This window comes from Scyliorhinus torazame, chromosome 2, assembly GCF_047496885.1.
Source record: "Scyliorhinus torazame isolate Kashiwa2021f chromosome 2, sScyTor2.1, whole genome shotgun sequence".
Lineage (NCBI taxonomy): Eukaryota > Metazoa > Chordata > Chondrichthyes > Carcharhiniformes > Scyliorhinidae > Scyliorhinus > Scyliorhinus torazame.
Window position 1 is genome coordinate 197,876,025 of NC_092708.1, and position 12,803 is coordinate 197,888,827.

The 12,803-nt window shown below is 55.5% G+C and overlaps 1 protein-coding gene across 1 annotated transcript in view; it reads left to right on the top strand.

Moving 5' to 3' along the window:
- The window catches only part of LOC140394977 (carboxypeptidase O-like), a 74,464-nt gene that overhangs the window by 9,314 nt on the left and 52,347 nt on the right, over positions 1 to 12,803 (top strand). Inside the window, exons 3-5 of the mRNA XM_072482246.1 lie at positions 8,433 to 8,557; positions 10,667 to 10,778; positions 10,864 to 10,965. Of these exons, the coding sequence (XP_072338347.1) occupies positions 8,433 to 8,557; positions 10,667 to 10,778; positions 10,864 to 10,965 (339 nt within the window). The remainder of the gene's footprint in view (positions 1 to 8,432; positions 8,558 to 10,666; positions 10,779 to 10,863; positions 10,966 to 12,803) is intronic.

Sequence of the window (12,803 nt, forward strand, 5' to 3'; positions counted from 1 at the left end):
ACTCCCTTGGAGTGCATTAAAGTGTCAGTCGAGACTTTTCACTCAAGTCTCATGTGTAGGCCTTGAGCCCATTATCTTTCAGCTTGGGAAAGGGACCTAAACCGGGCCATAGCTGACAGCACTAACTTCAGAGACTTTGGACTTTGCCCTTTCACATTTGAATGGTGTTCAAGGTTTGAAGATAGAGTAACTACGGGTTCAGCAGCAGCACAGCCAGAAAATTGGAGGCATAATAAAAGAGATAGAATTGCACTGTACTAATCAGATCCTCCAACAGTTCACTGTGGCCAGTAACATGTTTGCCGTTGCAACGGATATTGAAGCACAACTGGGGATGGGCCAGTTTGTTAAATCAGTGACACTTGTGAGAATAATGTCGTTTTCACTTCTTTCATTTTTCAAACTTAATTTTCACTTTTCATTCAGTTACTTTGCAAAGAAAATTAATGCAAAGTGAAAATAAATCCGGCCATTGCATCTAGAAAACAGAAGATGGCCGTTCAGCACATTGTGTTTGCATTGGCTTTTCCAATGGGCTCTCCAATTAGTCATATTGCACAGTGGTTAGCACTGTTACTTCACAGTGTCAGGGTCCCAGGTTTGATTCCTGGCTTGGGTTACTGTCTGTGTGGAGTCTGCACGTTCTCCCCGTGCCTGCGTGGGTTTCCTCTGGGTGCTCCGATTTCTTCCCACAAGTCCCGAAAGATGTGGGGCGTCATTCTCCGACCCCCCAGCGGGTCGGAGAATGGCCGTTGGCCGCCGTGAATCCCGCCCCCGCCCACGCCGAAGTCTCCGAAGGGAGAAAAGTCGGCGGGGCGTTAATGTCGCCGCTGCCGTCGGAGAATGGCACGGGTCTGCGCAAGGCAGCCGATTTTCGACCTGCCGATATTCTCCCTTCCGGATGGGCCGAAGTCCCGTCGACGTGATGACCGTTCACGTCGACGTAAATTAAACCTCCTTTTCATCGGCGTGACCCTGTGCTCCAGGCTCACGCCGGCCAGCGTGGAGGTGAGTGACGGCCTGGGGGGTTGGATCTGGGCAGGCGATGGCGTGGCCGCAGTCTGAATGCGTGAGGAGAGGTGTGTCTCGGGTTGTGTGTGTGTGTGTGCGGCGGGGGGGGGGGGGGGGGGGGGAGGGGGGGGGGTGGTTAGAGTAGGCTGGGCTCCGGGGAAGTGCCGGGAGGAGTCCGTGCCGGGGTGGAGGTTGGGGGGGGGGTCCGTGCCGGGGTGGAGGTTGGGGGGGGGGGGGTCCGTGCCGGGGAGGGGGATGGGGGGGTCCGTGCCGGGGTGGAGGTTGGGGGGGGGGGGTCCATGCCAGGGAGGGGGATGGGGGTCCATGCCGGGGTGGAGGTTGGGGGGGGTCCGTGCCGGGGAGGGGGATGGGGAGTCCGTGCCGGGGTGGAGGTTGGGGGGGTGGCCCGTCCCGGGGTGGAGGTTGGGGGGGGGGTCCGTGCCGGGGAGGGGGATGGGGCTGGGGTCTGTGCCGGTGTGGAGGTTGGGGGGGGGGGTCTGTGCCGGGGAGGGGAATGGGGGGGGGTCCGTGCCGGGGAGGGGGATGTGGGGTCCGTGCCGGGGTGGAGGTTGGGGGGGGGTCCGTGCCGGGGAGGGGGATGGGGGGTCCGTGCCGGGGTGGAGGTTGGGGGATGGGGAGTCCGTGCCGCGGAGGGAGGATGCGAGGGGAAGTGAGTTGGTCCCCCTGGCCAGGTGCCAGCCTCCAACAGTTGGACCCATGCGGTCCATGCCACCTGGCTGGGGGGAGGAGGGGATATGGGCAATGATGACATGTCGTCGTTCCCCTCCCCCCACCAGGCCGTCATGTTTTCAGATCATCCAGCGATGTTGGCCGCCGTGGCGGCAGCCGCTCATGTCTATGTTGCAATGGATGAGGAGGAGGAGGAGCGTGCCAGAGAGGCGGCGCAGGCTGCCGCAGAGGGGCAGGCGGCAGCCGCCCAGGCTGGAGGGACACCTGACCGACAGGACGAGGAGGGGGAGGAGGACGTCGCGGCCCCACGGCAACGGAGGCACCCGAGGGCGCCCCGTGTGTACCGGCCCCGGCAGTCATACCAGGACCTCACGGACCGGGAATGCAGGAGGAGACTCCGGATGAGCTGGGAAACCGTGGCACACATCTGCCACCTGCTGGCACACCTGTCACCGCGTGGCACTGGCGGGGGACACCCTCTCCCCGTGTCCGTCAAGGTTACGGTGGCCCTGAACTTTTATGCAACGGGGTCATTCCAGGCACCGAGTGGGGACCTGTCCGGCATATCGGTGCACCAGTGCATCCGGGCAGTGACAGATGCCCTATATGCCATGGCGCACCGCTACATCCGCTTCCCCGTGGACCGGGCCAGCCAAGATGCCCGGGCCGTGGGCTTCTCTGCCGTGGCCGGGTTCCCCATGGTCCAGGGCGCGATCGATGGGATGCACGTCGCCGTGCGGCCACCTGCAGATAACAGGGCCGTGTTCACCAATAGGAAGGGGACCTATTCGATGAACGTACAGGTGGTCTGCGACCACCGCATGATGATCCTGCACGTCTGCGCCCGTCACCCAGGCAGTGTACACGACTCATTCGTGTTGTCGCGGTCATCCATCCCCGGCATGTACGAGGGACGTCATCCCCGGCTGAGGGGCTGGTTGCTGGGCGACAGGGGCTACCCATTGCGATCGTGGCTGATGACGCCTATACGGAGGCCACGCAATGAGGCGGAGAACCGCTACAATGATGCCCATGTAGCGACAAGGGGAGTGATAGAGAGGTGCTTTGGCGTGCTGAAGATGCGTTTCAGGTGCCTGGACCTCTCTGGGGGCGCCCTCCAGTATCGGTCAGATAGGGTCGGCCGCATCATTGTGGTGTGCTGCGTCCTGCACAACATAGCCCAGCAGGGGGGCGATGTGCCGCAGGCAGAGGAGGGCGGAGTGGAGGAGCAGCAGGAAGAGGCGCAGTCCTCCCCAGATGAGGGGGATGGGGGTAATGGTCAGGGCAGACGGGGTAGACACAGGTGGGTGGCTGTCCACCGTTACCGGCTGGCCCAGCGGGCACGGGACAGACTGATAGACGCCCGCTTCACTGACTAGATGGGCGTGGGAATCGGGTAGTATGGCCACAGACCGCACACCATGGCAACAGCCGACCACCCACACCCCCCACCCATCCACCCACCCAGCACCCTCACCCCCCTCCCCAACCCCACCCACCCCACCCGCATGCACACCACCCACCCCCCATTGCCGATCCACCTGCGGCACAACGGGCCGGGCTCACACAGTTGCGGGTGGACGCGTGTCTATCGCAGGCCATGGAGGATGATGACAACCTGCCCTGCGGTGAGCTCCTGGCTCTACATCGTTGGACTATGTCTGGCCCATGGCCACAGTACCACCATCCACCCGGACCATCCCTGCATGCGGCTGTGACACTGCAGCGCACGGTCCCGTCCTCTGCCCGGGGGATGTTGATGGCGGTCCAGGGGGAAGGGGGCAGACTCACCTGGGGCTGAGGTAAGACCACCCCTCACACACACACTTGCGTTCAACGTACATGACACCCACGCACACTTTGGACAGAGCACAAAGGCAGCTTCTGTAGGTGTAACATTGACTTTAATAACCAAAGGAGTTCATGCACGTGCCCTAGCCCCTAAAACTCATCTGTGCCCTGCAACTGTGCCAACCTACTCAGTGTCTAATTGTTTGGCCTTACGGGCCCTTTGACTACGTCTACGTGGTTCCCCAGACGGTACAGCAGAACTGGAGGTGGACTCCTGTGATTCCTGCCCTCTGACACTGGATCTCTTTGGCGGCTGTTTCCTGGGGCGTCCTGGCCTAGATGTGCCAGGCTGCGGCCCGGGCGACTGGGATGGCGAGATGCCAGCCTGTCCTGCCCGTTGCCCACCCGATGCACCTGGGACGGAAGGGGGGGAGTCCGAGGTGTCGCGGTGTACCGGGACCTCCCCTACAGGGGGACCCGGGACGGACCACACCACCTCCTCCTCCCTCGGGGCGCCCGATGGCCCCCAGGCCTCTACATGGGTGGGGGATGCGAACGGACTGGCCATCCGACGCCCCCCCGACATGTGGTGCTGCCAGTCCTGGAGGCCCGTGCTGGTATCGACAGGGGTCTGCAGGTTTGCAGCCATGGAGCCCAGGGGGTTGGCAAACCCTGTCTGTGACAGTGCGACGCCGGCTCGCACATGGCCACTGGCGCCGATGCCCTCAGCGATGGCCTGCAGAGACTGGGCCATGGCCTGCTGAGACTGGGCCATGGCCTGCTGAGACTGGGCCATGGCCTGCAGAGACTGGGCCATGGCCTGCTGAGACTGGGCTATGGCGTTGAGTGCCTCTGCCATCTGGCGCTGGCACTGGCTCATGGCCTCCTGTGAGAGGGCAGCCATTTCCTGGGCCACAGACGGCGCCTGCACGGAAAGCCCCAGGCCTCGCAAACCGTTCCCCATATCTGACACCGTCGCACCCATTGCCTCCACCGCGGACGCCACCCGTGCGGTGTCGGCCTGGGTGGCACGCATGACCGGCACCACTCCCAGCTCCTGGACGCGGGTGGACTCCTCCACCTGCGACTGCAGCCGCCGCAAGCCGCCCGTCACCCTCTTCCCTCGTCTCCGGGTCGGTGGTTGCATCGGATCTATGTGTGGGTGTGGTAACTGCAGGAACCCGGGATCCATCTGGGCGGCAGATGTTCGCTTGGGCTGGGCTGCCCTCCGACTGCCCGGCCCCTCTGCTGCTCCTACCTCCACCTGCTGTACCGGGACGGCTGTGTTGTGCGCACCAGTGAGTGTACCAGACGCCTCATCACTAAAGTGCCCAACCGTGGTGAGTGTTTCTGCGATGGTGGAGGGTGTTGGTGACAGCAGTGGCGTTGTGTCGTGCTCTTCGTCCCACTCTGAGTCCATGGCACTTTGGGGTGGGGGTTCGTCTCCACCCATCCACTCTGAGTCACTGTCCGGTATTTCGTCTTCCTGGGTAGTGGTATCCCGGGTAGGGGTGTCCTGGGCAGTGCTGTCCCGGGCAGTGCTGTCCCGGGCTGTGGTGTCCCGGGTAGTGGTGTCCCGGGTAGTGGTGTCCCGGGTAGTGGTGTCCCGGGTAGTGGTGTCCTGGGTAGTGGTGTTCCGGGTAGTGGTGTCCTGGGTAGTGGTGTCCTGGGTAGTGGTGTCCTGGATAGTGGTGTCCTGGGTAGTGGTGTCCTGGGTAGTGGTGTCCTGGGTAGTGGTGTCCTGGGTAGTGGTGTCCCGTGTAGTGGTGTCCCGGGTAGTCGTGTCCCGGGGAGTGGTGTCCTGGGTAGTGGTGTCCTGGGTAGTGGTGTCCTGGATAGTGGTGTCCTGGGTAGTGGTGTCCTGGATAGTGGTGTCCTGGGTAGTGGTGTCCTGGCTCGAATGTGACGGGGGCCTGTGGCTGCCCCCCTCGTCGCTGGGTGGTCGCTCCTGCACGTGACGGGGGTGTCGTCTCCCTGTTGCTCCAGGTCTCTCCGTCTCCCGTGGTGTGCGAGGGGCATCCTGCGGGCGTCGCATGCTGGAGGGTGCGGGTCTCTCCGTCTCCCGTGGTGTGCGAGGGGCATCCTGCGGGCGTCGCATGCTGGAGGGTGCGGGTCACTCCGTCTCCCGTGGCCTCCGAGGGGCATCCTGCGGGCGTCGCATGCTGGAGGGTGCGGGTCTCTCCGTCTCCCGTGGCCTCCGAGGGGCATCCTGCGGGCGTCGCATGCTGGAGGGTGTGGGTCTCTCCGTCTCCCGTGGCCTCCGAGTGGCATCCGGCGGGCGTCGCATGCTGGAGGGTCCGGGTCTCTCTGTCTCCCGTGGCCTCCGAGGGGCATCCTGCGGGCGGTCTGCATCTGCGGGGATGGGTGCCTGGACGTTTGGTCCTGCGATACACAATGAAGCATGCATGGTTAGACATCAGGCAGTGATCAGGTGATATGGGGGGAGGGGGATATAGGGGAGGGGGGATATGGGGACGGGCTGTCGGTGGCTCACTTGCTAGTACGCCTCCGACCTCTGCATCAGCAACCTCCCGGTCCTCAGGTCCGCCAGTCAGTTCCAGGGCCCTTTCCTCGTGTTCGGTCAGTGGCCTCTCATCAGCGGGGCCTCCTCCAGTCCTCACATGCTCCCTATTGTTGTGTGCGCGCTTATCCTGTGGGGGTGGGGGGGTGGCAGGGGTAAAAGGCAACACTGTTAGGCAGGTATATGAATGCACGCCATCGGTTGCGCGTGCATTGCAGAGGTTAAGGTTAGGGCTGGATTCACTTGGGGATATGCACCCTGTCCATTTTGGAAGGACAAATATGAATGCGGAATACAGGGTTAACGGTAGAGTTCTTGGCAATGTGGAGGAGCAGAGAGATCTTGGGGTCTATGTTCATACATCTTTGAAAGTTGCCACTCAAGTGGATAGAGCTGTGAAGAAGGCCTATGGTGTGCTCGCGTTCATTAACAGAGGGATTGAATTTAAGAGCCGTGAGGTGATGATGCAGCTGTACAAAACTTTGGTAAGGCCACATTTGGAGTACTGTGTACAGTTCTGGTCGCCTCATTTTAGGAAGGATGTGGAAGCTTTGGAAAAGATGCAAAGAAGATTTACCAGGATGTTGCCTGGAATGGAGAGTAGGTCTTACGAGGAAAGGTTGAGGGTGCTAGGCCTTTTCTCATTAGAACGGAGAAGGATGAGGGGCGACTTGATAGAGGTTTATAAGATGATCAGGGGAATAGAGAGAGTAGACAGTCAGAGACTTTTTCCCCGGGTGGAACAAACCATTACAAGGGGACATAAATTTAAGGTGAAAGGTGGAAGATATAGGAGGGATATCAGAGGTAGGTTCTTTACCCAGAGAGTAGTGGGGGCATGGAATGCACTGCCTGTGGAAGTAGTTGAGTCGGAAACATTAGGGACCTTCAAGCAGCTATTGGATAGGTACATGGATTACGGTTAAATGATATAGTGTAGATTTATTTGTTCTCAAGGGCAGCACGGTAGCATTGTGGATAGCACAATTGCTTCACAGCTCCAGGGTCCCAGGTTCGATTCCGGCTTGGGTCACTGACTGTGCGGAGTCTGCACGTCCTCCCCGTGTCTGCGTGGGTTTCCTCCGGGTGCTCCGGTTTCCTCCCACAATCCAAAGATGTGCAGGTTAGGTGAATTGGCCAATGATAAATTGCCCTTAATGTCCAAATTGCCCTTGGTGTTGGGTGAAGGTGTTGAGTTTGGGTAGGGTGCTCTTTCCAAGAGCTGGTGCAGACTCAAAGGGCCGAATGGCCTCCTTCTGCACTGTAAATTCAATGATAATCTATGATTAATCTAGGACAAAGGTTCGGCACAACATCGTGGGCCGAAGGGCCTGTTCTGTGCTGTATTTTCTATGTTCTATGTTCTATGATATGGGGGAGGGGGGATATGGGGGAGGGGGGATATGGGGGATATGGGGGAGGGGGGATATGGGGGAGGGGGGATATGGGGGATATGGGGAGGGGGATATGGGGGAGGGGGGATATGGGGGAGCGGGGATATGGGGGAGCTCACCCTGCCTGCTCTGACGAGGCCGTTCACCTTCTTGTGGCACTGGGTGCCTGTCCGTGGTGTCAGGGCCACAGCGGTGACGGCCTCTGCCACTTCCCTCCACAGACGCCGGCTGTGGCGTGGGGCAACTCTGCGGCCGTGCCCGGGATACAGGGCGTCCCTCCTCTGCTCCACCGCGTCCAGGAGCGCCTCCACATCCCGTGACTCGAACCTCGGGGCTGAGCGGCGGCCAGCCATCCAGTCGGGTGTTGCGGTCGGGTGTTCCGGTCGGGTGGGGGGAGCAGCGCGGCCTTGTGAGCCGTCACGCCGTGCGGCGCGTATGACGCTGCACGGCGTGGACCACTGCGCAAGCGCGGATCCCGTTACGTCGCTGCTAGCCCATTTCGGGCCGGAGACTATCGACCCATTTTTCCGACGTGATGCAAGTCGGATTTGTGCCGTTTTTTTTGCGCCGATCGGCGGACTTTCCGCCGATAACGGAGAATTTCGCCCGTGCTGTTCGGTAATTTGGACATTCTGAATTCTCCCCCCCCCCCCCCCCCCCCGCCCCCTGTGAACCCCAACAGGTGCCGGAGTGTGGCGACTAGGGATTTTCACAGTAACTTCATTGTAGTGTTAATGTAAGCCTACTTGTGACAAAATAAAGATTATTGTTATTATGGCCCTGTGTTATTCTGAAAAAAAGGACAAGTTTCATTTTTCTTAGTATCAATGGAGCTTCCTTGCATTTTTAAATTTGTTTCATAAATCACGTTTCCCAGGGAAGATTTTAAACAGGACAATGTCTTGGCCTCAAGATGTTGATGTCGAAATTGGTTGTTAAGTATTTACAGATAAGGGTTTTATGGAGTGATCCCATTATCACTGTGTTTACGATTCCTGAGGGTTTATGTTTTATATTTTGTGCAGATTGATTTATGGAAGCCTCAGTTCCCAGAGGGTATTCAACCTCAGGGTGAGATCCATGCCCGGATCCCAGCCTCAGCACTCGGCACAGTTAAAGGTGAACTGAAGGAAAGGGCCCTTCAATACAGGTAGGTGTGGCTGCGAATGATTAAACAATTGTAAGTTTTCCCTTGCCTCCGTTGTGCTCGGGCAGCCATTTTACACATTGTCAGGCTGTCAGCAGAGTTTTGCTGCATCTCCCTCTCTAGGTCCAATATCCAACCATTCATTGAGAGTGAGAGGGGATCTCATAGAAACTTATAAAATTCTCACAGGATTAGACAGAGTAGATTCAGAAAGAATGTTCCTGATGATGGGGGAGCCCAGAATCAGGGGTCATAGTTCGAGGATAAGGGGTAAACTGTTTAGGAATGAGGTGAGGGGAAATGTATTCACCCAGAGAGTAGTGAATCTGTGGAATTCACTACCGCAGAAAGTAATTGAGGTCAACTTGTGTGATTTCAAGAAGGAATTGGACATAGCTCTTGCCGTTAAAGGGATCAAGGGATATGGGGGGAAAGCAGGATCAGGATATTGAATTTGATAATCAGCCATGATCATAATGAATGGCGGAGCAGGCGCGATGGGCCGAGTGCCCTCCTCCTGCTTCTATTTTCTATGTATGTTTCTATGTATCACTCTGGTGATGTGTACAGCTTCTCTTTAAAAAGAAGAGGGGGGTGGCGGGGGGGGGGGGGGGGGGGGGGGGGAGGGGAGGTGGGGGGGATATGCCTGGGCATGACCCTGACATTGCCCAGATCTCTGTGGAGCCGGCATTGCCGGCTCTATCAGTTTCACCCTGCTATCATGACGGCGAGGGTAATTTCTCCAGATGTTTAGTGCATGGAGTGAAAGATTATCCAGAGAGAAAGCCCGTGCAGCTGGAGAGCAGCACACCGGTTTTCCCACCTCAGTCAGCACTGCGTGGAAAATCCGGCCCATAGACCCATCCATGTGTCAAATGCCAGCTCTGTCTGTCATTCGCCATAGTTCCCAAGAGAGAGAGAGACAACTGTATACAGCTTGAGGGGCATCACTTTGCAACAAGCATGGCTGAACCAAGGTCTCTCCCACTGTTATCTGCATTGAAGTGTGGGAAGGATTCATTACCAGGTTCATTGACAAACTGTTTGGGCGGGTCATTAATGCTCCTTCTGTGACCAACAGTATTGAACCCAGTGTTTCTGACTCAGAGGCAGGGACAGTACCCACTGCTCTGCAAGACCAGCCTTTATCTGCCAGATCAGTTCTATCTGAACCATCAACACCTTTCAGATGCAGCCGTCAGTCTCTTCACACGCGGTTCTGACCTGTTTTATAAAACCATCTCTGCCCATTATATGTTTTGTAAGAAGTCTTGCAGCACCAGGTTAAAGTCCAACAGGTTTGTTTCGAATCACTAGCTTTCGGAGCACAGCTCCTTCCTCAGGTGAATGAAGAGGTAGGTTCCAGAAATATATATATAGACAAAGTCAAAGATACAAGACGATACTTTGAATGCGAGTCTTTGCAGGTAATAAAGTCTTTACAGATCCAGATCCAACTGGAGAGAGGCATAATCACAGGTTAAAGAGGTGTGAATTGTCTCAAGCCAGGACAGTTGGTCGGATTTCGCATACCCAGGCCAGATGGTGGGGGTGAATGTAATGCGACATGAATCCAAGGTCCTGGATGAGGGCGTACTCATGTGTGCGGAACTTGGCTATAAGTTTTACAGATCCAGATGGAGCAACTGGAGAGAGGCATAATCACAGGTTAAAGAGGTGTGAATGGTCTAAAGCCAGGACAGTTGGTAGGAATTTGCAAGCCCAGGCCAGATTGTGGGGGGTAAATGTAATGAGATATGAATCCAAGGTCCCGGTTGAGACTGTATTCATGCGTGGGGAACTTGCCGATCAGTTTCTGCCCACCGGTACGTGGTACATACTCGTGTGACTCAGCCAATGTTGTCTACCTCATACGCTACAGGAAAGGATGTCCCGAAGCGTGGTACATTGGCGGTTACATTTATGTGGTTGTGGAACCCACCTCTTCATTCACCTGAGGAAGGAGCAGCGCTCCGAAAGCTAGTGATTCGAAACAAACCTGTTAGACTTTAACCTGGTGTTGTAAGACTTCTTACTGTGCTCACCCCAGTCCAACGCCGGCATCGCCACATCATTAAATGCTGCATCAACCTGTCTTCTCTGAATCAACAGTGTTTTAACACAAAATATTCAAGATCTCCTGGATAGGCAGATACAGAGTGAGGATAAACAACGTTTCAATTCCAGAGCTCACAACTATACCAAGTATCACCCAATGGAGGAGGTAAGATTTATACAAGAGGGAAGAATTGTCTCCTTTCCCATTTCGTAACTGAAAACAAATCACTGTTTCTCTCTCAAACACTCAGATCTATCACTGGATGGAACAAATGAAGGAAAGCTATAAGGAGTTGGTGACACAGCATCTGCTGGGAATGACCTATGAGAAACGGCCGATGTATTATCTGAAGGTATCCCGAGAGTGTTACACACAAGTGTACTCCCTCCTTTTTATCTCATTACAGCTTCAGCCATAACCCCCCCTCTACCAACATTGGCCCAGCAATGAACTTCATCACTCCACAGCCCCCTGACCCTGTTACATCCATGTGACAATTCCACTCCTTACTTTCTATCCTTGGACAGCTTCTGTCAGCTTCCCCATTACCAGGCTACTTGGGCCCTGAGAGCAGTGTCGAGTAGTTGAGATTATCAGTTGGAATTGCGTGAGAGAAATCCTTCATCATTGTCTATCTGGGCTCAGCTAATGGCCGGAGCTGAAAGGCTGGGACTTCTGGACAATTTATGTTGCAGGATCCTCCACAGAAAATAGCCAAGAGTTTTACTGTGCGAAAAGAGGCCCATTGGTCCATCGTGTCTGTGTTGGCCATCAAACTCCTGTCCATTCTAATCCCATTTTCCAGCACTTTGTCCATAGCCTCGTATGCTCTGGCATTTAAAACATTCATCTTACACCTTCATTCCTCTCGATCATAACTGGATTTGAACTCAAATCACAAGAGGTTAAAAAGCAAAGTTGTGGGGCGGCACGTTGGCGCAGTGGGTAGCACTGCTGTCTCACACCGCTGAGGACCCAGGTTCAATCCCGCCCCGGGTCACTGTCCGTCTGGAGTTTGCACATTCTCCCCATGTCAGATGCGCAGGGTATGTGAATTGACCCACATTTGGAAAAAAAAATTGGGTACTCTAAATTTCTAAACAAAACGTTTCACTGTCTCCCACACTCACATCAGTAGGGAAGGGAAATCTTCATGTCTTGAATCTGGGATTAACTTTACCCTAAGTCACTGGTAGGTCAAAATCTGATCTCTAAATGGGGAATGATTGGTCTGTGGAAGGGATGTGCTTTGAAGTTAGTGCTGTGGAGTGAGGACTACCCTTCAGGACATCATTGATCTTCCTAAATTTTGGGATACAAATGCCTTTGATCCTCTTTGTTACAGGAAGGGCCAGATAGAACATAGAACATAGAACAATACAGCGCAGTACAGGCCCTTCGGCCCATGATGTTGCACCGAAACAAAAGCCATCTAACCTACACTATGCCATTATCATCCATATGTTTAGCCAATAAACTTTTAAATGCCCTCAATGTTGGCGAGTTCACTACTGTAGCAGGTAGGGCATTCCACGGCCTCACTACTCTTTGCGTAAAGAACCTACCTCTGACCTCTGTCCTATATCTATTACCCCTCAGTTTAAAGTTATGTCCCCTCGTGCCAGCCATTTCCATCCGCGGGAGAAGGCTCTCACTGTCCACCCTATCCAACCCCCTGATCATTTTGTATGCCTCTATTAAGTCTCCTCTTAACCTTCTTCTCTCCAACGAAAACAACCTCAAGTCCATCAGCCTTTCCTCATAAGATTTTCCCTCCATACCAGGCAACATCCTGGTAAATCTCCTCTGCACCCGCTCCAAAGCCTCCACGTCCTTCCTATAATGCGGTGACCAGAACTGTACGCAATACTCCAAATGCGGCCGTACCAGAGTTCTGTACAGCTGCAACATGACCTCCCGACTCCGGAACTCAATCCCTCTACCAATAAAGGCCAACACTCCATAGGCCTTCTTCACAACCCTATCAACCTGGGTGGCAACTTTCAGGGATCTATGTACATGGACACCTAGATCCCTCTGCTCATCCACACTTTCAAGAACTTTACCATTAGCCAAATATTCCGCATTCCTGTTATTCCTTCCAAAGTGAATCACCTCACACTTCTCTACATTAAACTCCATTTGCCACCTCTCAGCCCAGCTCTGCAGCTTATCTATATCCCTCTGTAA